We start from the raw sequence: 24,777 nt of genomic DNA on the forward strand, positions 1-24,777 counted from the left end.
CATTATCTCTTTCCGTAGCAGCCACCCAGTCACTGCTTTGCGCACGCGTACTGCATTCTTCTGGCTGCCCTACACTTGCTTACCACGCGAGTGAGATTCACACTTTGGGAAAAGTCTGTTTTAAAGACAGAAATTGTGGGTATAAGACGTATTTTTCAGCACTATGGGAGGACAGGCAAAAGGCAAAAAGAAAAACAAACCGAAGAGGAAAGACAACCGCCCAAACAAGGGTAGGTTTCTTCAGTGGGTCAACATTTTGCTAGTTATTTACAGTATGTGACGTTAACATTAACCTCTCAGACAGTAGTTACTGTTTTTGAAATTTACCTGTTAGGCTTTGACTTCAAGTCTTGACATAATGAGACCAAACTAACGTTGACTCTCCTTTCATCTTATCACTTAAGATGCAGGATTTGTTGGATTGTCCCCCCAGGAAAGGATGAAAGTAAGAATGCATGAAAAAGCCAAGAAGAAGTCAGCTGAAAAGTACTCGGTGCAACAGCTTTTAGAAAAGGTGACATTGACAAGATATCCACAACACAGACATGGCTCAGACCTGTCATGCCTTTGAAATGTATGTTTTAATTCTGATCATCTACTGCATGTTTTTGTATACCTTGTGATCATCTGCTGTACAGACAGAGGAATACATGGACACTTTTGACTTTGAGATGGCTGGCCTTTTCTGCCAACGAGCCCTGGATGTGGACTCCAACAACCTGCAAGCTCTAGATATGCTGGGGAACATCTGCTCTGAACTTGGAGACACACAGAAAGCTAAGGAAATATCCTTTATGCAGGTTTCTTTTGTATTATTAATAATCATGTCATTGAAACCCTGTCATGTTTGAGTACAGCGAGGGTTGTAGCCTCCTTGACCAGATCTCTCCAAGTTTTTCTGCGTGCAGTTGAGCTGAGCCCAGATGTAGGCCACAGTAAATACATGTACCTGGGACAAATCCATACAGGCCAAGAGGCTGTAGACTACTACACTCGAGGGATACAAGTCCTGCTGTCTGCACTGGACAAACAAGCACAGCCCACAGTGAGTGCAACCCAATACACACTTACTTTCAATTTATGGTTTACTTACTTCACCCAGGGAGAGATACCATTGTGCCTGAAGTTTAATGCAAGTGTAATGACCTGTCTCTTCACAAGAGGGTGCTATTGGACAATGTATTATCTATCTATGTGTCTGTCCTTCTGTTGCAGACATACATGCCATCTGGCCTTGACAGAGATCGTCCGGTGTCAGTTTAACCGAACAACACTAAATTAACGACATAGTGGATGTACCCAGTCAACACATAGTTATTATGCTGCCATGCGTCATTCATAACTACATTAATTCACACAAATTTTGCTGTCACGTAGCAGTGTAATATAATACGACACTTCTTGAAAAAAGCAGGAAAACACAAAAGAAATCCTCAAACCGCCCTTTCCCTTCCCTTCTCACAGCTTCATGTTTGGGTAATTTACAGCACTGGACTGCCACATTGAATGCACAAGTTGTTTAACCTACATTATGGCTTGTTTATTATTAGTGTCAATTTAAATAACTGTTTTTATAGGAAAAAGCATCAGATATTCTGTGTGATTTAAATCTTTGTAGACCATTTTCAGAGTGGACATTTTGGCTCATCGTAGTTGGAAAAGCTCAGGTGTCACTAATTACATTAACGATGGCTCCATTCTGTTCAAGTGTCCCAGTAAACCATGACAGTATGGCAGTGAGCCAGCATGCACAACACCAGCTCCCTGGAAATGAAGCAGCTAAATGGAATTTAGCCATCATTAATTTCATTATTTACACCTGTGCTTTTCCAACTGTGCTAGGTCAACATGTCCTCTGAGTTTCTCTGGGAACGTAGGGAATGCTACAGTACTGTATGTTCATGTGTTCACAACCTTATTAATTCTTATAATTGATTGAGTGTTTTAAGACATCTGCCCTCTGCCTTTTTAGCAGGCTCAGGCCAGAGCTGCTGCCCCACCAGATGAGAACCCTGAGCTCCCCACAGCGAAGGATGTTTGTATAGCCTACTGCTCCATTGCAGAGATTTACCTGTCAGACCTCTGGTACTGAAGCATAACGAGCTACTGTACACTCTTGACACTTATAACCCCAATTCATGTTATTGCTCTGGTAACGAGTTGAGATTTGTATGTGTGTGTGCACATGTAGCATGGAAGAGGGAGCTGGAGACAAGTGCAGAGAGTTCATTGAGAGAGCATTACAGTATCACTATGACAACCCTGAGGCTCTACAGCTCATGGCCAGTTACCTGTTCAGCACAGAGAGAAACCAGGTCAGTCCACACACGCACACACAAACACACACCAAGGATGAGTTATCACCACATTAAAGCGGGAATCTGCTGAGTTAATTATTCTGAGCAAATTGAATCGTATGCCATTAATCAGCAGATGGACACATACATTAACATGCACACACACGCAGGTCAAGGCGATAGGAATGTTAATTACTGGGCAGATCGTTGAGGTTGTATCGTCATCTGATAAAGAGAGAGAGATGAGTAACCTATCGGACTTGGAAAAAAGCGACAAGAATGAAGCATCTGACAATAACTTTGCAAAAATGGCTTTATATTTTCTGTTTTTTTATTAATTTTCTACTAATTTCAGTATTGCTGTCAGCAGTGTATTATCACCAACCCCTGAGAAAATAAATGTAAAACTATCTTTAAGAATTATTCTTCATGCTCTTCTGTCACCAAACTGAGGGAAAAACAAAGAAAGTCTGCAGAGCTAAAGTGTACTTGTAATACCACCTGTAAGCTGTAGGGGTCAGACTGACTCCAGTCACATTTCATATCACCCAGCAACAACCTATTTTGGAGTATTCTGGTGATATTTCTGAAACAGATTAGAAAATTAACCGTAACTTAATCCAGAGGTCATTGATACGCTACGCTGCATCCAGGATCCAGCCCGTAAAAGTTAAACTCATGATTTAAGCTCATCAAATTCTGTCCTTTTTAGTCAATTTGTGTCTACGTCTTTGTGTACGTTTGCATATGTAGTTGCGCAATCCTACATGTATCTGTGAATTTACACATATATCCATGCTGCTGTCTTCAGGAAGGCAGAGAATACCTGTTGAAGAGTGTTGGATTGTGGCTACCTGCCCAGAAACAGAGTGCAGCTTCTTCCAGCACAGAGCAAGAGATGCAGGTGAGTTGGAGCTGTGCTTGGTATTTCTCTGACAGCAGCCAGCCTTCACAAGATCCCAGTTTATTTATAAAGCACTTTCAACTAACAGGATTGTCACAGTATGCTTTGCAGTGAGTACAAATATAAGGACACCAGTAGAGATAAAAAGTAAGAGATAATGAAACGAGGGATAATAAAAAATAAAAGATGGAACAAATACTTCTCAAACCTGTGCACTTTTGTGTGTGTGTGGTGTGCCGGTGCATGTGTGTATAGAAAGAACGGATATGAAAGCACAAGGCAACACTAAGAAAGTGTATAAAGGATAAGTAAGCCAATTACTACAGGGAATTTTACAAAGGGATGGGAATGGCTGAAATGTCGACGTTAGGATGGGTTTGAAATGACACCTGATAAATGGTACCCGAGTTTGCATTCAAATATGGAGAAAATGTGATATAAGAGTGGTAGGGGTGATGATTTGAGACAGAAATCCCAGGGGCACCACTGTTATGAGTCTTATCTTCAGGAGCAGGTTGATCTCAACTCAGCCTGCAGACACTTCCACTGTGATTAACAGCCACAGAATGTTTTGTACCTTGAAATTGGATCGTGCTGTTGTCAGACAAAGGAAGAACTATGTTTGCGGATGCTTGTGTAAACACTCACTGTAGATGTGGCGGTGCTGTCCTTTTTCTCCAGAACGACATCCCTCCGTACGAGTCTCGCATCACCACGGCCAAACTGCTCATCGAGTCCGAAGAATACGAGGTAAAATCTTGCGTGCTGTGCTCGCGCACTCTGCTGGTCTGTGGATGTTTCGTGGTGGGAGGGTGGCCTGGCATTTGTATGTGTGTGCGCGCAATGCAATTGTGTGTTTTCCTTTCTAGTGAATAGCACTGAAGGCAGGAAGGCCATGGCTGGTCTTTATCCCCTCCAGAGTTCTGTGTCAATAATTGAAGAGTGGTATTTACAGAAGGGGACGGGGGTAAAGGGGGGGCACGTGGGAGGAGGGCTGTGAAGAAGGAAAAAAAAAATAAAGGAAAGAAGGTCTAGTCTGATGAATTGCTGCCATATCTGTGATAGAGCGCACTTCTAAATCACTCATCAATTTCCAGTATTAATGGCCTTGATTTTACTGGCTCACTGCCTTCAGTTCAGTGCTAAAACCTCTAACAGTCATTAAGGCTTGAAGTCATTTTCTGTGATTACTGCCACACCAACAGCGGTTCAGCTATTTTCTGTTGTGATTCAGCGATTAATTTGTAGTCACTCTTGTTGAGTGGTTTATGGTTATCACTGACAGGAAATGAGAACAGTGTCCTCCCCCCCCCCCCCCCCCGCTTCCAATAGTGTGTGTGTGTCGGGGGGGTGCTGGAGGGGGGGGGCGGGCTGTCAGGTGTATCAGTAAAATGACAGCGTCTCGGTCCACAGTTTCTGACATGTCGTTTGTCTTCATCCTCCTGTTGGTGCCATCAAGCCTGAAACACAAACTGCACACACTCTGTGTGCTGTGTAACGTGAATATTTTGCCGAATGCACATGGATGCATGTACACATCCGTGCACGAGTTTGGTCGTAATTACTTTCAGCCTTCAGCTATGTGGAGGTTTTGGAAATTGAGCTTAAGGATAGAAGAAGAGTAGAAGCAAGCTATTTTCTGTCCATCTGTCCCAGACTGGGACTTACCTGGATTTGATAGGAACATCCTCTCTTCTCTTTCTTTCCTCTACTCCTCTGTCAAACACACACCCTCATTCACTCATTTTTGTGCTCACTGTCTCTCCCTGTGGACTATAAATCTATTCACAACTCTAAACTCTGTGAAGTTGTGTGCTCTCTGAGTCTAGAGTCATCAGTTTGAAGGCTACTTCTTGAGCAGGGTGCCAGAATGTGACCACTTATCTGTATTTTCTCCCTATTGAATGTTTGGTTTGGTCCAAATGGAGCCAAGGCTTTGAAAATGTAATTAATATTTCTGCCAAAGAAACATATTGAATTGGAAAAAAAGATGTGTGTCTTTCACTATACAGCTATTTCTGGAAAAAAAATATTAGTTCCAAATGATAAAAGCGGTAGAACAGCTACGATGTTCTTTTGCCAAAAAGCACTTGTCTGTCTCTGGTGGAGATTAAGCTCTTTGTCTGATTAATGCAGTTTGGCATTGTACATCCAATCTATTATGAGGTTTGACTTTGAATTGGAGAAAATAAGGCATTTGACAAAATAAAAATGTCATACTGTGATGACAAAATTGTTTAGGCGTATGATATTATCTGACTGGTCATTGGGGAAAGAAATCATTGTAGTGCAATGATGAAATCCCCCCCAAAATGGCTCCCCCCCCCCCCCAAAGGCTGTTCATGGTAGATAGACAGCATCTCATCATTTAAGATCACTTCACAAGGTGACAGTCTAAACAAGAACATCACACATTAAACATATGACCTTTGCTATCTGAAATGGCACCTCTGCCCTTTTTTCTTTGAAGGTTGCTTAGGGTTTATTTCATTAAAGCGAATTAATATCTTATGACGTTAATAGATATGGTCACCAGTTCAGCGCCAGCGGGCAGCCTCCGCAATAGCCATGAGACACCAGAAGCAGGAAAGTGGGCCGTGGCTCTCGAAACCGTTTTGGAGAAAATCTTTTTAAAAGAGAGCTTTCCTTTCAATTTTTAAGCTGCACATGAAAAGCTCGACATGAAGTAACTTGGGGTGAAGAGCATCGAAAACAATGACATCATCAGATGATGAAAGTGTTGCAGTTGTAATTGTTTTATGCTCTTTGTAAATGAATTGGCGCTGGGAAAAAAAACAAAACCTGGGCGAATTGATTCTTGAACACGCCAGTTTCACGACTGCCGCTCTTCCCCTCAGTCTTGTGTTTCAGCAAGACGCAGAGCCGTGACACTTAATTTAAGTCACTTTTCAGGGTCTTTTTTTTCCCCCTCTCTTGATTGTTTTTGAGGAGAAACACTTGAATGCATGCCAAATGTGTTTGTGATTTCTGTAGCTGTAATGGAAATTGAGTAGAAGCGCATGAGAGGTTCTTGGAAGCAGCACAAGCGAGCCAGCTGTGGAGGTGTCATTGTCCAGCAGCTTGATGTTTTGTTTGAAGATTTCTGAGCCTGTCTCTGTAGTGCTGAAACAACTTGTTAATTAATAGACTTGGTGGATTGATAAAGGATTAATTGAGGAACTAAGAGTCTTCATGATTTATTGGTTTTAGTAATTTGTCATTCAGAAATGCTAAACTTTTAATCTGAGAGAATTTGCTGCTTTTCTGTGTTTTATGTCGGAGTGAATTAAATATGTTTTTGGTTTCGAAGGGTGGTTGGGGAAAAGCTATTTGATGGTATCGCTGAGGGCAAATTGCAATGGACATTTTTGATTTTTTTATTGATATTTTACAGGCTACATCTGTGCTGACATGATTGTTTGATTAATCAATTAGTCAATCTCCAATCATTTTGATGATCACTTAATTGTTTATGTCATTAATCAAGCAAAAGCACCAACCGTACTCTGGTTGCATCTTCTCCTTTTCTTTGCTTTACATAAAAGAATACATTTGGGTGAAATGATAATTATTTGTAACCCTGAATTTGGGCTTTGTTACTTGTTTGTACTGACATGTTACTTCATGTTTTAATGAAAAACGTGCTGTGTGGTGACAGTGCGTCCCTTGGAGAGCTCTTGTTTTCTCACTGTCACGCGCACCAACACAGACACACACATTACCATCATCATCACCCATCACCACCACTAATCCACTTGCCACATAGCAGACAGACTGTCAGACAGACAGACAGACAGACACCCTCCCCTGACAGCCATTAAGGTGTCTCTTCGGCGTAGTTGTCACAGCAGCTGATGGTTAGTTATTCGTCGTTGTCACTCTTGTTTGCTTTCATGTTATTCACTGAACATTTCTGTTCTTGAATTTAGCTCACGATGGAGCGCAGCTTGTACTTTGCAATGTTGCCTGCAAGTACAGTTAGCACTGACATCCCCAGGATTTATTTACTTAAGTGGAGACGTCCCTGTTTGCGTGTGCGTGCGTGTGTGTATATGCGAGTGTGTGTGTTTGTACGGATTTCTGTGTGTTAGAGATACGGCTTGCCCTCGCTTGTAAAGTGATTTGTCTTTCTCCTGTCTCTGCTGTGCGCTCCGGTAAAATGATTCTGTTAAACAAAATTGCCTGAAGATTACACACACACACACACACACACACACACACACACACACACACACACACACACACACACACACACACACACACACACACACACACACACAATGGCCATTATAAATGAGTTCCTCCCAAGAGTGCTGCTTTTTTTTTCTTTAACAGGTCTTGAAATAAAGAGGACAGCATGTACGTAGTGTCTTTGGTGTGTGTGTGTGTCTTTGTGGTGGACCGTTGTTGTTCATGGACCAGTTTTGCTTTGTTTGTTATGATACTTTTTGTACCCTTCCTTCCAATTTTCTGACTTTTTCCTTCGTAGTACCCCCTCTTTCCCCCTTATCTTCACAGGAATATTAATCTTGTTGTTGTTTAGAGCGTGAAGTGGCTTAGGAATCTCTGAATCTTTAATCACTCGCCCCTGGGTTGACCAGTGTAGTTAGGAAGAAGTACAGTTGGAGATGATATAATGGTTGGTTGCACACTTATCTGGGCTCCCAGATATCTCTTGTTCTATTTTTGTTGCTCCAAAACTGCCTGTTCTATCAGTTGTTTAATACCCAGACTGATCTTTACTCCGATCTCTTCTATCTAGTGCTTGGCTCGAATTACTGTGTTTGTGTGTGTGTGTGTGTGTGTGTGTGTGTGTGTGTGTCTGTGTCTGTCACATTGTTGTAATACAATGAAAGTCAAGAAGATAATTCTGACACTGGGCATGAATCCATTCATCATCAGCTGGGATTAGGTGTTTTTGTTTGTGTATTTTTAATCAGTCATTAATTAATTAAGGACAATGGGTTTTCAGCTGATAATTGGTCTTGCAATCAATCAGCTGACTCCCTGGCATGCACATCTGCACGCTCTTAACGAGATCGTCTCAATTAACCTGACTCTCCTTCAGTCTGCTCGGGCAGCTGACCTCTTTATCGCCACCGTACGCTTAATGAAAAGAGAAGAGAACTCCAAAGAGCGGGAGGGGGGAAAAATTAGGAAGCTCTGCAGCTAATAAGACTGCCTTAACAAGTGCTGCTTGTTGTGCTCACTGTTGTGTGTAGCTTTGTTGTGATGTGTGTGTGTGTGTGCGCGCGCATGGGTACGTGCATGTCTTTTATTCTTGCCCTTCACCATGGGTGATTGGCTAACAGTCGCCTCCAACCTGAAGTTGACAAAAATCAATATATCATCACCTGGGGCCTCTCACTCACACACTCACACACACACACACACACACACGCACACACACACACACACACACACACACCACGACCACAGAATCCGCAAGGAGAGAAGCAGAGCAAAACAAACACACAGCCTTCTTTAGTCAAGGTCTGTCTTCTGTAATAGAAACTTCCCACAGAAACTGACCCAGACAATGACGCACTATGGCAAAGGTCACCAGACATTAAACTCTTTTGAGACCTCAAACATTTAACTCCTTTGCGGCATCAAACCTGCTCTCGGGGCAGGGTGGGATCTCGCATGTTATTTACCACGCCCTCCGTGGAGTGGTGCTGATGCTGAGAATATATTGACTGTTAATGTCAGTAAATGGATTAAAGCGCTATCGAACAGAGGAGCCGAAGTGACTATTGACTGTGTGATAAGCACTGGCGAGTGTGTCTATCGATGGCCATGTCTGTTGTCTTGTCGTTATCGACGGTGGTGTTGTACGGGATGCTGGCCTCAAAGATGCTTGTCAGACCCTCTTGTCAGTGTGGTTGATCGAGCTGATGCACATCACCGCGCCCATCGTGTTTGTTTGTCTCTGAGTCCAGGCTGTATCACAGAAAAGACCTGTGTACTGATGAGTTTGTTGAACCTGAAAAGTTATTTTCTGGTATTGCTATACTCTGATGATATTTCTTTGTTTTTTTATTAAGGTCATTTCAAATCTCATTTGAATCCTTAACCCTAATTTCTCTCTCTCTCTCTCTCTCTCTCTCTCTCTCTCTCTGCATCAGATGGCAGTTGATGTTTTGGAGGGTCTTCTAGAGGAGGATGATGAAGTTGTCCAGGTAAAGTGAAGTGACGTTCCAGCTGTTTTTGTCCTCTAAAAATGTCTTTAAATTATGATTTAATTTTGTTGTTTTCATATCTGGGTGTCAGTTTTGTGCTTCAGCAGTTTTTTCCCCTCAGTTTTGGATGTCTTGATCCAATTGGATTTGTATTTCCAGCATGTCTGTCTCTATGCTGGCTCCAGACCTCTGAATCGCCACCCACATCGCTGATTTGTTCAGTGATACCTGCCGGCCCAGTCCTCAAGAGCGGTTGTACAAACAATCAACTAAACAAAGCTTTGCAGGGATTGAGAATGGAAACAACTTCCTACATAGCTAATTAGCTACTTAGCTACATCCATGAAAAACAGCAATAGGGTGTAGATGCAGCTGCCAGTTGACAACTTTGAAATCAGCATATTTCCCATTAGAAGCTCATAGCAGCCACTACCACAGCTTCATCCGTTTGCCAGAGCACAAGAAGACAACACCCAGCAAGAAATCAGTTAACATGAACACAGCGTCAGGCTGAATGAACGAAATGAAAATAAAATAGCGGTTCAGCCTGATAATTAGGCTAGTCTGTCCTGACTAATTGATGATTCTTGAGCAAACAGTGTGTGTGTGTGTGTGTGTGTGTGTGTGTGTGTGTGTGTGTGTGTGTGTGTGTGTGTGTGTGTGTGTGTGTGTGTGTGTGTGTGTGTGTGTGTGTGTGTGCGCGCGTTACTTGTCGAAGGATTAAGTAAAGTCTTTTCATGTGTTCCCTTGTAGTCTTATTATTGTGATTCAGTAGCCAGTGCTGGATCAGGCCAACTTGTGGGCAAATCTTTCATCACCCCAGTGGGAAGGGAGCCTCAACCTGAGCACCGAGTTGCTTCTGCTAAGCCACTGTTTATGCGTGTGCACTTCACACCCACACTTTTGCATTACGTGCTCTCAACACCTGCTCATGCTCACACGAAGTATGACTGAGAACTTGAATGCTTATTAGAGAGTGGCGTAAATGGCAGCATTTTCTGTGATTTAGTAGGAACCATGTGCTGTCAGTGTGCTCCAAATCCCCACTGTTAGTGGCAGGGGAAGTGGAGGTGTGCCACTGCGTGTCAGATAGAAGAGCACAGCAGCAACCCTCTCTCTCTCCCCCTCTCTCTCTCTTCCCCTTCTACTCCCCCTCAGGCTCAGCCTCCCACACACACCCTTCAGCTGACAGATTGAGAGCAGTCATCAGGGGGCTGAACTTTTAAACTCACTCCAGAGACGCACAGCTGTGACACTCGATTTGAGCGGGCCTACAGCCAATCACACGTGCATCCAGTCACCAGTTCTAATGGTCAGAAAGTGTTTGTCAGATCATATCACACTTATGTTGCCAGAGTCATATTACTGATGTCAGAAGTGTGTGACAGACATATTACTCTCCTTACTCCCCTCTGCTGTCTTACTCTCTTTCTGTTTCCTCTCTCAAGTGCAGTAGATAAGTTGTTAGCGCTCGCCTCCGTCTCCTTGCTCTTGCGTATCTCAAAGTTGGAACCTTACTTATAAAATGTTAAGACTGCACAAACAACTGAGCTAGTTCCTTGCAAATCTGGTTTCAAAGGTATTCTGTTCATTCATGATGCTTTTGTTCTTCCTTCAGCAGCACCATATGGGAACTAAGATGTGTCTTCACTTGGAAACGACAATAGTCCCAGTGATTTGATTGACAGACGCAGCGTTTATTTTATTATGTGTGCTTCTGTCTGGGGTTGTGGAAGGGTAGAGTGAATTTTGTGAAGTTCTTAATTAGCTAACTTTCTTGTGTTTTTAATTTTGAGTGCAGATGCACAAGCCATCTTTACCACATACACAAATGTTTCACAGTGCACCATCTGTAAAGAAATTTCCAGCTTTGTTCTATCTGCTTTTGAAGACATGCAGTGGTTCTTCATTTGTTCAGAAGTTAAGAATTTAAGTGACCCAATTTCACTCTTTTTATTAAATATACACATATACACAAGGACACGTTTTTTTCTAGGTTCCGTATTCACAGAAAATGTTTCAGTGATAAAAATGCCATACTGCTGGTTCTGCAACGTTACTACATTTATCCAGTGCTGCTGTTGTTCTGATAAGTATGGCTGCAGGGGGTAGCCTCCCACTCAGCATGCTGAGCGGCAATTCTGAATTCAGTGTGGCATGCCTTGATGTGTTTGTTAGCTAAATGGTTGATTTGGCGGAGGTGCAGGTCCCTAATGCCTCTGCCCTCAATGAATAATGAATAAAGCTAATATTTGTGTCTTGGTGCTTGAAGAACAGTGGGTGGGTGATCTTTGGCCTTAGATGAGAGGTGCACACACACCTCCAAGTTCACTGTGAGTTGAGCACGATTGTGTCTAGGGATGGAAGAGCGAGCAGAGCACATTGTATGTGATTATGTAGGAGAAGAAATGTGTGATTGTGGAAAAGAAGGAGAACAAGCTGATTTTGTTGTATTTCAGCGTTCTGACTTCTCGTTAAACATATATCTCCTCACACTTTTTGAACTCTAGAACAATGAGATTGTTTAGAAATAATGGACTTTTTTTCAGATTTTAATCCGGTGCCAAGCTAAGGTCAGTCAGCCAGTTAAGAGGTCCTTAACACTCACACATCTGGTGTCAGACTCTTACTAAGGGTTGTACTATTGAAACAGAAGAAGCAAAATCCTGACCAAATATATGCATATATCAAGTTTGGGAAGCAGCTTTGTGAAATGAAATTCAGTAGTTTTAGCAAATACACTACAAAGTTATTATGAAAGACAGCTAACCTAAAGGAGTGACAGTAGATAAACATCCAGTTAGTCTCTGTTGGCCCAATCTGATGCAGCTTCTGACATGTCCTATACATGAGACGAGAGAAAGTAACCAGTGGTTTGCTACATTGATGGATCTAAAGCTGTTTATTTGAAATAAGATGGTGCTATTGAGCCCTGGTGAAAATGTGGCAGTTGAACCAACATGATCGTTAATGAAAGTCTGCAATCAAAAGCTTTGTTTAGTAAATGAAGACTGCGCTGACTGCGTGTGATGCTGTGTCCATTGTATCTGAAAAAAGTAATAATGCATAGAAAGAAAATGTAGTTATATAAACATGGCATATGACAATTTCAGCATATTGCTGTAAAAGTGGGAAATATGTAACAAATGCATGAGGATGCAGAATAATTAATTTCATATATATGTATATATATTGTAAATAATATAAAGTATGATATATGTATAATAAATTATTAAATTATCATCACCTGAACCTGTTCAAGCATTCACATGTTCCACTAAATAACAGAGTAATGGAGAACTCATGCACATGCATCAGTTTGCAACAGTGAATTTTCTTACATTACTTGCCATCAAGCTACCTGTTCATTGATTTATTTATTGATGTTTTTCTGTTTTGCGTGCAAACACTTCTGACTTTCACATCAAAAAAGAGCCACTTATGTGGAGCCAGTATGTTGATGCCGAGTTAGCTTGTTAACACTAATCCTGCTTTCTGAGACAGACTCCAGCGCTGTGGTCCCTCTGTTCCTCCACAGCTCTGTCCAGGCAGAAGGACACTCGTGAGAAATATTTTTGAATTGAAAGTGTGTGTACAACGAAAGAATTAACAGATATTATCCACAATGGGACCTGTGTGTGTGATATTATGTGAAATGCAAATGAGATATTTGCCGGGAGGAATTTCTTTTTCCTTTTATTACATTATGTTTTAGTGTATATTTCAACGAAGTAGTTGCATCTTTTGCTGCAGAAAGATACAAAACAAATTGTTGCTGACAGATGGTCAAGTCACAAGTCACAGGTTTGATTTCATTATGACGCTACAGTGCACATGTGCATTTACAATCCTGCAGCATTTGTAAATGAGGAGATTGTATGTCAGGATTGGATCAGGCTGACAGTGATTTTGTGAGTGATGGATTGCTTGTGTGTGATTCCGTGTTATATGTGTGAAACCTGTTTGTCAAAGAAAGATGTGGGATTTCATGCAGACATGCTCCATGAGGGTTACAAATCTGTTTCCCTTGTCACAGCTCACTTACTGCAACAAAGCAAAGAACATTTTCTCTCTGTCTGAATCCCCCCCCCCCAAACCCACCGCTCTTTCTCTGTGTCTCCCAGGTGTGGTATCTCTCCGGGTGGGTTTGCTACCTCCAGTTTGAAAAAGCAAAGGAGCAGCAAGAAAGAGAGGGGAGAGAAGCGACGGAGGAGGAGAAAGAGGAGTGGAAGGCATTGAAGGAGGCGGCCAGATCGTACCTGACCAGCGCTAAGAAGGTAATCCAGGTCAAGATAACGTCATGTAATCTGACGATGAACCAGTAGATCCAATAGATCACTGCCTTTTGATGATGCAGATAAGGTGTAGTTGTGACTCATCTCCTATATGAATACAATTGACTAATACTGAAATAGTGTACAGTTAGTGGTGTGAAGTAAATAAGTGATTTAACTCAAATACCATATTTGATTACAAATTTGACTTGTACTTAGTATTTGCATGACACTACATACTGCTACTCCTCTATGTTTCAGAGGGAAATGTTGGAGTTTTATCTCTCCGGGCACTCCGGCTTCCTCCCACAGACCAAAAATATGCTCATTAGGTTAATTGGTGACAAAAATTGCCCCTAGGTGTGAGTGTGAGTGTGGATGGTTGTTTGTCTTGTGTGTTGCCCTGCGATCGACTGGCGACCGGTGCAGGGTGTACCCTGCCTCTCATCCGTTGAAGCTGGGATAGGCTCCAGCCCCCCCCGCAACCCCGAAAGGGATAGGCGGTATAGAAAATGGATGGATGGATGTTGGAGTTTTAACTATACTGCATTTATCTGACAGCCATGGTTCCTAGTTCGTCAGTTAATCGACCATTTCTCGCGCAAAAATGCCAAATATTTTCTAGCTGCATCTTCACAAAATGTGACGATTTATCTTGAATTAAAGAGAACTGAATAATTTTGAGGTTTAAATTGTTGGTCGGACAAAACAAGACATCTGAATCTGATGTCACTTTCAGCTCTGGTTGATTGTGAATGGACCAAGAACTCAAATCAAGAAAATAATCAGCATATTAATTCTCTATGAAAATCATTAGTTGCAGTTATATATATAAAAGGGCTAAAAACCAGCTCCTCCTCAAACAACAATAAGGCTTAAATACTACTGAAATAATAACAATCTAATGATATTACATATAATCGTGGAACACTCACAGAGAACTTTTCTCTGCGTTGAGTACATTTACTGTATTGCTGATAAAATGTACATACTTCTACTTTAAAAAAAAAAAAAAACTTGAATTCAGGACTTTTACTTGGTATGGAGTATTTCTGTAGTGTGGTATTGGTACTTTTACTTGAGTAAAAGAACTGAATACTTCTTCCACCACTGTGTGCCATCACCTGTGGGAACAGGTAGTGACATACAGTACACTGCCACAATAGACAGGACTCCTTAGAACCAGTTCTTGTCAGTGAAGGAGTACACACAGTACTAGGGACATGAGAGGATCCTAACTGAGCTCCATTGTTGCCATAGAACCATCTCAAAGAGGTTTAAATATACCCCTGTCTCTCTCCCTTTCCTCCTCACACACACGCAGACACACACACTTGGAGTGATGTGTCTCATTCATTCTGTCAGGGAGCAATGCCTCTATGCAGCCGTGATTCATGTTAGTCTAAAATCCAATAGGCTTGTAAATCAGACAGCATAGACTGAGGGATGGCAGGCCCCACCTACACCTTTTTTCTTCTCTTTACTTTCCTCTCTTTCCTCTCCCCTTCACCTCCCCACCCAACTATTCACCCTCCCTCCTCCTCTCCTGCTCCGTCGTGTCCCTCTACAGATGAGTAGGGGCAGCATAGTGGCGATATATTGATGTATGTCTCTCGAGCCAGCAGTGTAGTGACAGGCCTGTCTAACCAGCATCCACTGGGAATGTCCACCACTGAGACAGGAGCGAGGAGGCCTTTGAGCTGCCAAGAAGGAGAATTGAAGAAACTGTGGGGAGGAAAATAGAGGCACAGAGTGCATATAGATTTGAGCTGCCAGCTTTGTGGTGAGTTAATAAAGAAAAAAAAATACAAATTGAAAAAACATAGAATTGAGGAATGGAGAGAATTAGGTACTTTGCTGTTTTTGTATAGGAAGAAAGAATGCAAAGGAATAAAAAGAAAGACTGGTAAAAGAATTGGTTGAGGCATCAGAGCGTGACAGGTAAACAGCATAGCTGTTTCTTTGCAGAGTGAGTGAAGCAACAGGCGCAGAATAATGTGAAAGGTAAATGAAGACCTTGAAAAGGTGAGGTGGAATGTGGAGCGAAAACAGCCCCCCACACGGTGCATTTAATTCCTCAGCTCTGTGCCTTTTCTCATAGGTCTGTGTATTACACACACACGTCTACATTGTGTAGTCGAGATTCCCCCTTGTTTATATCAGAGCTTTGTTTCTAAGCGTCACTGTGAGTGTTAATTATTAACGATGAGTCAGTCTGCTAGTTAAAATGGGCTCCAACATGGAAATGAGGCCTCAAAGCCCAACGGCTTGTTTTGGCGCCAGTCCACTTCTCAGCATACTTTATGACTTTGCTAAGTGTGTGTGTGTGTGTGTGTGTGTGTGTGTGTGTGTGTGTGTGTGTGTGTGTGTGTGTGTGTGTCCCCGCATGTTTGTGTGAACAGTGTGAGACGGTGAGAAAAAGCATGCGGGTATGCGTAGGCGCACCTTATGTGAATGCACATATTTAATTATGGTTGTATGTGCCAACTTGCATATCTAATTATTTAAGGAATGTCTTCTTTAGTCATCTCTTCTGTGATTGATACACGTGCATGCTCCCACACACACACACACACACACACACACACACACACACACACACTGCCTTCAGCTGAGAGATGCTTTAAAAAGGAATGATAGGGAAGAATGGATGGGCTGAGAGGACAAGAAAGAAGTGTAGGAGAGGAGTGGAAGAATGAAAGGGGAGGCGAGGAAGGGAACAGATTGAATGTGGTGTGTGTGTGTGTGTGTGTCGGGGGGTGTAGCTGGTGAATAGTGGCAAGGGTAAAATCAATAGTAAACCGGACGTGAAATGGAATTTGAGTCTCAGCCAGATAGGGTACGATTGAGAAAGGATCTGCAGTGTATGCACGGAGGACGCTGTTATAAATGTGTGTGCATGTGTGTACGTGTACATGAGCGTGCACAAAGTCAGCTAGGGCGAACGGAGGTCAAAAGCTTTACTATTTGATGTGGCTGAAAGGGTATCCCATGAGCATGGATTGTGGGTAGGGGTGGACCAAGGTGTGCTTGTCATGTAATTTTAATGCCTTTTCCTACCAAGGATGTGACTAGAGGACTGAAGTGTGTGTGTGTGTGTGTGTGTGTGTGTGTGTGTGTGTGTGTGTGTGTGTGTGTGTGTGTGTGTGTGTGTGTGTGTGTGTGTGTGTGTGTGCGAAACACAGACTTTGCGGTCAGCCCTCTTGAGACTTCCAGCGACATGTCTTGTTCACACTCAAGACTCAAGTCACACCCTTGCCCGTGAAGAAGAATGTGTTTGTTTGTATGACAGAGTGAGACAGAGAACTGAAGAGGGTGAAAATGTTGACTATTGTTCTCTCGCTAATGAAGAGATGCACAGTAGGAGTGCTCTGTTTGGTCTTAAAAAGGGATGAGAAGAGCAGGATTGAGGATAGAGTGGGAACTTGAGAAGAAGACAAGATTTTGGAAAACACTCTGCCAAAACGGTGTGTGTGTGTGTGTGTGTCTGTGTGCGCGAATGGATGAGTATAAGATGTGAAAGAATGAAGAGGTACCTGTCTCCTTGACAGGAAGGTCATTTGGTGAGAGTGTGCGAGCGTTAGCGAAAGAAAGCCAAAGACGAAAGAGTGCACGAGAGGAATGAAGGCATTAGGAAATGAAATGAAAGAAGAGGTGAAATGAAAAGGAAAGTTAAGCATAGATGTGGAACAGAAGGTGAACAATGATAGAATGATTATGCTCTCACCACATTATCAGCCTGTCTTTATTCTGCCATATGAGTTGTAGAAAAAGGTTTTGACCAAGAAATGAGGGGAAAAGAACCAATTTGAGTATGAAGGGTGCATTAGTGCTTATTATTATATTTAAGTTGGCAACATACTGGACAAAAGATAAGCACTTACAGATAATCTATGCTGGCCCATACTGAATATGTATCCAAGGAAATTAAGTAAATGGAGAGGAAAAAGAAATGAATTAAAGGATACTTTAATTTTTTTTATATCAGTATGTACAGAATTTATTTATATATATTTACTTACCTTGTAGCTTGATGAAGTTTCACTTTCTTCCTTACTTTTTCAACATTTTGTCTGCTCTGAAGGCTGCAGTCTAATGACCCTAAACAGGGTGAGACCTCATTCAGTTCTAGAAGCACTGAAGCTCGATTGTGCACCCGAAGTGAATTCTGTTTAATATTAAATTTCAGAGGCCTTTTCAATTCTTTTACCAAGGATTGGAGTCATTACTGCCATCATCCTGAAGTCAAACTTGTCAGCTCTTTTCTGTAGAAGTTTCTTCGCTGTGAATGTGCTCATTTATGCCACATTTTATCTCTCCACGTCTGGAAACTTGGAACTCACAAGTTTCAAATTGGTTTCCCTCTTTAGAAGTTTGCCAGGTGAACATACAGTCGCAAAGGGCAATGAAGCTAAGACTATGCTAAGCTGCTGCTGTGTTGTGGGTCCACTCAGTATTTCGACTTATTTTAAAAGAATATTTTGAGGTGAATGGCATTTGACTCTTTCTACATGTGTGATGCTGACTGGCAGTAACCACTACTATCCTGTATGAAGAACAATAACGACACAACATATGAGTATATATATGACGAGTCAAACTAGCGGTCAGGCTGTGCAGCAGCATGGTGTGGCTTTTAGTTAAATGCTAATGTTAGCGTGCTAATATACTGATGATGAAGTGTAATATTTACCATGTTCACCATCTGAGCGTAGTGTGTGAGCATGCTAACATTTGCTAATTAGCGCTTAACATAAAGTACAGCTGTGTCTGATGCGACACAGTTTCTGTTGGTACGGGTCCTGGAAGATTTCAATGTCCCACATAAATGGGAGAAATTCCCCAAAATTTAGAAAAAGATAATTGCCGGATCACGGCAACTCTATTTTGCAGGTATGTCTTAAGATACATTTTGACCTGATGATGGTGTTGGAGAACAAGTCAGAGGATCAAAGTTATGATAATTCATCCTCAGGGGACCGCAAATGTTTGTGCCTAATTCCATGGCAGTCCTTCCCATAGTTGTCAACATATTTAATTTTGAAAAACAATGTCAAGCTCATAGTGGAGCGAGAGGAAAGTCACATCACATCACAGTCAATAGATTTCATGCGCTGTGGAACATAAACGCCTGTGCAGGATTTCATGGAAATCCATCCATTACTTGTTGAAATATTTTAGTCTTGGGTGTAAGTGTATAACATGTTTGTGAGTTGTTACTGCGGTGGTTAAGCATGCTTTGGGCTGTGACACAGGGCTTAAAAGTAGAGCAAAGTGGACCATGAAAAAGTTATACGATTACATACACTCACTCACTCTCTCACACACACACACACACACACACACACACACACACACACACACACACACACACACACACACACACACTCTCTCTCCCTCCCTCTCTAGGCAGCTCTCTGGGCCGTGAAAGTGAGAAGAGAAAACATAGGCTGCTGCAAATGAGAAATGCCTGTGTTTTTTGCGACGGCGTTGCTGATCTCAGCAGCGTTCGGTGCAGAATGTGTAAAGAATAGCTCCTGTTTGTTTAGCTAGCTGAAAGCATCACAGTGAATAATCTCATCTTATCCAGCAGACACCCTGTGCTATTGATTTGATGGAAATATCACCTCGCACAATAACAGCAATACAGAAAAGCATACAGTAGTGTTGAAGGGGTTTTTTTTTTTTTTTTTTGCTCATGTTCACCCTAATTATTACATCAGTTCTCTTATGCAACTCATATGAAAGACCCCCTTTACTTCTTCCTCAAGGCTGTAATGTGCAATTATTGTGTGTATATAGTGAATCGTATTGTAAAGCAAACCCAAGTTTTATTCGGAGTGTTCGTCGTAGATAAACATCTCCAGGCATTTCACTGTGACATTGGCAGAATGAAAATCAGGTTTTTTTCTCTGTGTGTGCGCGCACGGTTGCGTGTGTGTGTGCGCGCGTGTGTGGTGCTCGAAGGAGGCTGAGAGGGTCAGCTCTCCCCTCAGTATCAGACCCTGTGCCTGGACCTGGGTCACGCTCCACCTCCCTGGAGCTCCAACCTGCAGAGACGGCATCCACTTAAATATACACACACACACACACACTACACATTCTTACACTCCAAATGAGTTCCCATGGGACTGCGTGTCTCCTGTCAGGACCTGCTGTTGCTTAGAGACTGGTCCTGGGGCAAAGCAGTCACACACACTCTTCTTCACTCTCCTGGCCTCCTTACACTTTTAGTGAGAATGATGGCACTCAGCTGCTCATTGTCCGCGAGCTCAAGTGACTGTGTGTGTGTGTGCGTGTGTGTGTGTTTGGTAGACGAACTAGAATAATTTTCCTACATAATACAAACCCATTCCACACTCGACCTCTTTTTCTCTCTAGTTTTGTTTCTGGAAAGAAATGCATAAATATGAATCGCTGTATAAGTTCCCCTTGCTGTGTCTATGCACACGCACACGCGCAGCGTTACGCTTGCTGTCCTTAGTGGTAGTGCCAGTAGTTTTATCACCCAGCTCCACTTTGAGTTCAGTAATTACACACAAGCAGAGTATTTTACAGAGATAAATCTGCTGCCTGCTTTGAGAACAGGACTTTTTTATCTTGCTCTTTCACGGCATATTTCATCGAGATAACAGCTTTGATTTTGTGTGTGTACGTGCGCACGTACGCCGCATCACCACACGTGCTTTCTCTGCATGTGCGTGTGCATGCATGTTGCAACAGCAAGAGGAAGATAAATGGTCTTTTTGTCTCCCGTGCGGCTGAACGGTGTATCAAATGTGCTGATTTGCCAGATGAAAGACAAAAACTGTTTACCAGCGTTTTGCGAGCCGTGACTGCTTTTCTGACAGAATGCAGCTGCTGTTGGATATTTCAGGCGGCCTAACCAGCACTTAGAGACTTAGAACCCCGGGGCCGCTCACTTCCCTCAACTTCAAGCTGCTGCTTACTGATGCTGTGGTGATGCAGTGCCATCTTCGGTGACACAACACAAGAGCCTCGGTCGAGAGCTTTTCACTCATCATATCTCATTTCTTCTTTTGCTACCGCGGTATAATTTTGCACTTCATGTTCTGTCACAACATTTCTGCTGCATAACCTACTTTCCATTAAAATGTCAGTTTTTCAGTCTCCTTACCAGCCCATTACACACTGTCTTTTGTTTCCCTACCTTCTTTCCCCAGCTGTACAGTAAGCTGCGATGTGATGACCGGCCGATGTTAGAGCATGCGGAGCAGCTGCTAGCCGAGCTGGGAGGAGAGCTGGAGGGAGACGAAGGAGTCCCAGTCTTGGATGACGATTATGAGCCCTGTAGTGATGAGGAGGAGGACGATGCAGATGCACCCATGGAACACTGACCACAGCCCCTTGCTCGTACTCTAAGATTCCACTTTTCCCCATCCTGCTTCCCTCTAGCTTCTGGTGCGCTCTCTGAAGTGCCTTTTTTTTTTTTTTTTTTCTTTAAACTGGTTTTCCTTTCATGCCCATTTATCAATGATGAAATCTGAATTCAAGTGAGATGCACAAAAAGAGTGGCATTAAAAGCTGCAGTCTGCTCAATCTCTTTCAGTCAGTTGTTTAATGCTTTTGGTGAAATAAGTGCATACTTGACTAATGCTTCCCTTAATCTCCTTGACAGATGTTGATAAAAGAAACTAATTTTAGAGCTTTACTTCTCACCAGCAGCAAAAGCAAAACACCTTTGAGTGTGTTTACCTTCTCATCTTCACACCCATGCATTGGTTTCTACAAGCAAGCACACAACACATCCGCTCACACAGACTAAAACGCACAAAAGCTGCACATTAATTACTTAAGCTATTCTCTGTACAAGTGCACCAGTAGCAGCAGCGATTCCCTATCCGATTGCAGTAGAGTGAAATATGTCACTGAGGTGTAAACAATATTAGAAAACTCTGTCTGCCAACAAACAGTTAATGCTAACTTTACATGTAATGGTTCTAATATTCCAAGTTTATGTGCAATTCTTGAATTTTTATGCTATTCGGTTTATTCTCCCGCTTTGGATTTTTCCTCCTTTTTTGTTAACTCATTGGATTCAACAAGACAAGACACAATAGAGAGAATTTGACATTAACTTATGCAGCATGCATTTCTCTCACTGCTAGACTGTTCAAAGTGTCTGGCACAAAGCCTTTCAGAAAGGAGAAACTGGCAAGTCTGACTTAGTTTTTTTTTTTTTACTGTAGTTTTCAGTTTGCAGCCTTTTGAACTTCTCAGACAGAGTTATGTAGCATAATGACATGGGTTAGGGTAATGGCTTGGCGTAATAACGGACTGATGCTTTTCACTTTTTAGATTTTTGTACAATGGAGAGCAGCAAGGTGAAGAGGCAGTGTTTGTACATTGGAGTGAAAGACAGCTGGATATGCAGCTACTTTCCGCGGACAGAAAAGATCACAGCATTTGAACATCTTTTTGGGTATACAGCAGCACAAAACTCAAAATGTAAGCCATTCACAGAATGCCAAGCTAGTGGTTCAGGTCAGAGATGTCAGACTGGAAATCGAAAGAAAAAAAAAACACATCCATTGAAATCTTACAAACATATGATCCATAAATGTCTCTTGCTATTTATTCTTGATTTTTGCCCCAAGCATAATTTCAAAACACAGTTTGTCGCTTTGCAATCGGAAAATACATTGAACAGTTGTGACTTTTATAAACTGACATTTTCCTCAGATACCTTTAATGGGACGACCGTTGTATGTGAGATGCATGGCTGTGACACACATCTGCCACAGAGTATTTGTCCATGCGCTGTGCCTGTTAACAAACACAGCACACCACAGGCATTCATTGCTGTGCAGCCCCTTTGAAGAATTTCATAACCGGTAAATGGGAACATTATCTCAGATCCTGCTCCTGATAGCGACCCAGCTGCAAGCTGCGAGCCCTGTTCGGGGATACAGGGGTTCAGATACCATGATCTGATTGTGTGCTTTGTGTTTAAAGAGCGTAAAATAAAGCTCAAGAGAAAAGTTCCTAATGTGATACTGCGTGTTTGCGTGTGTGTATGCTGTATATGCCGCGGATATTGATAGCTTAATGTGAGACGATGTGTTGTTATTTATGGACGCAGCTCGGCTCAGAAATATTCATGCCTGTGATGTTCAGTGTATGGTAATGCACCAGGAGTACAGGCCTCGAGGACTGACTACCTGGAGCGATGCTGTCATCTCACATTTGGCTTTATAATTAACTGGGCTCGAGTGTGTGTGTGTGTGTATCTGCATTTATGTGCGTGTTACCGCATGCGTTCATGCAGCTCATCTGCAGTGCTGTGTGATTGACTCCAGGGGTGAGTGAACATCGGCGGCCAGGCCTTTCTGGTTACTCTGAGCTGACCTAATGTGTGTGGGCCATAGTGGGCACAAAGCCTCAGGTGATCACAAAATCCTCGTCTAGTCTCTCACCTGTACATCAGCCCTGGCACTGCGGGAATATTTTCGCTTGCTGAGAGAGGTGAGTGCAGTTTCTACACAAGGACACACATTCAATCACTGGGAAAGGACACTCACTGTGTACTCTCATTGTTTCCCTCTCTATGTTGAAAATCGCTCTGAAAGGCCAGAATGATTCTCTGAAAGGCCAAAGCACAGAAATAATCAGACTTGTGTAAATATATAGCCGCATCACAGACCTGTAAAGTTTTTATCTTTTATGTCTTCATGTTTCAAATGAATTAACAAATATATACATTAAAAAAATCATTACATTGAATGTGTCATTAATGCCTGAGGCACATTCATTTCTATTTGTTCTTACCTGTATGTCAAGCTGTCTTTAGAGACTGGAGCAGCATGTGTTCAGTCTCCAGGGAAACCAACCCATAATTAGTATGTGTACGTGTGTGTGTGCACGCGCGCTCCTGTATGTGTTTTTTAATAATCGACGGTAATGAGATGAGCGGAGGGGAGAATAATCCTGGATTAACAGCTTAAAAATGCATGTGTCGTCATAACAACATCCTGATTGGGACTTAATCATTGAAATACAGACACACAAACACAGTAGCCATGCGCACACACTTCAACACAGCAACCACCAATTGTCTGTGCATCAGTTCGCTGAATGCTACAAAATGTGTGTGCATGCACTGTTTATCCTGTGTTGGTGTATGTGTGTATCGTTGACTTAATTAGAGAGTTAAGCGGGGTGCTCCTCTGAAGGGATTAAGGGGGAAATTATCAGAATCTGGAGACTTAAAGCTGAAACCAGTTAAACGGAAACAGGAGGAGGGAGATCAGGGCTCAGAGGAGAAAGGAGTTTGAGAGGCAGTTCTGCTGTTTATACACATGTTCACATGTTCATTTGTGTAAATTGGCCTCTTGAAGTCACGCTCAGGCACTCAAATTTGCTTCAAGGTGCACAAGCAAGTCTTTGAACCTCACAAAAGCACCGTTGGGATGTTTCTGAATCATGGACACTGTTTGTGCTCTGGAGAGGTCTTATGGATATTCTATGATTGGCTGCGTACTGTCAGCAAAAAAAAATAAAAAAATTCAGACAAACAGGACAAAGAAGACCAAGGGCAAAATGGACTTCCCTGACAGGAACAGCATGTCACTCACCTGCATCACTTTCTTCACGCTGTGGCCATGCATTCAAACTGTGAATTAACGACGTAATGAGAACGATGGTTATCTGACCCAAGGGTTTTCCCAACAGACACTGTGAGAAACCATTAATCAACTGACTTTTATCCTCTACAGTGAAGCCATTTCCTGTGTAGGATGGATTTCCTGGGTAATGGATGCAGTGTGTCTGACCTGGGGAAGGCACTGGAGCTGATGTATTGATGCAAAGGGTTAATACTCACAGCTTTGTGGGGCTTAATATGATCATTAAAAGGTGATATGGTTTGTCTTCGAATGGTCTTCTTGGAAAAATGTGTGTTTTCCCTCAAATCAATATAGCAAAAGGTCAACATCCATTATATGATTCATTTAAGTGTTTTAAATGAACTATTTGTTGGGGAAAAGTTTCTGTGAGAGCTGTAGTTTTTCTCTTTATTGTATTCTGCAGAAACTCATTACATCTCATAATTAACTCTCAGAAAAGTCGTCTCGTCATTGATCTGTGTTTTTGGTCAATGA

The 24,777-nt window shown here is 42.3% G+C and overlaps 1 protein-coding gene across 2 annotated transcripts; it reads left to right on the forward strand.

Moving 5' to 3' along the window:
• The first annotated feature begins 76 nt into the window (after positions 1 to 76).
• LOC139334492 (uncharacterized) lies at positions 77 to 21,465 on the forward strand. 2 transcript variants are annotated; one of them, XM_070967403.1, is made up of 11 exons: positions 77 to 230; positions 405 to 514; positions 639 to 783; positions 891 to 1,045; positions 1,973 to 2,085; positions 2,192 to 2,315; positions 3,109 to 3,201; positions 3,883 to 3,951; positions 9,330 to 9,383; positions 13,508 to 13,660; positions 20,842 to 21,465. In XM_070967403.1, the coding sequence occupies exons 1-11, from the start codon at positions 164 to 166 to the stop codon at positions 21,013 to 21,015; spliced, it is 1,257 nt and encodes a 418-aa protein (XP_070823504.1). In that variant the 5' UTR covers positions 77 to 163; the 3' UTR covers positions 21,016 to 21,465. The 2 variants fall into 2 exon arrangements, with proteins under 2 accessions (XP_070823504.1, XP_070823505.1); XM_070967404.1 differs by having other exon boundaries at positions 1,976 to 2,085.
• The last annotated feature ends 3,312 nt before the right edge of the window (positions 21,466 to 24,777 follow it).

The sequence above is a fragment of the Chaetodon trifascialis genome, chromosome 7, assembly GCF_039877785.1.
Source record: "Chaetodon trifascialis isolate fChaTrf1 chromosome 7, fChaTrf1.hap1, whole genome shotgun sequence".
Classification (NCBI taxonomy): Eukaryota; Metazoa; Chordata; class Actinopteri; order Chaetodontiformes; family Chaetodontidae; genus Chaetodon; species Chaetodon trifascialis.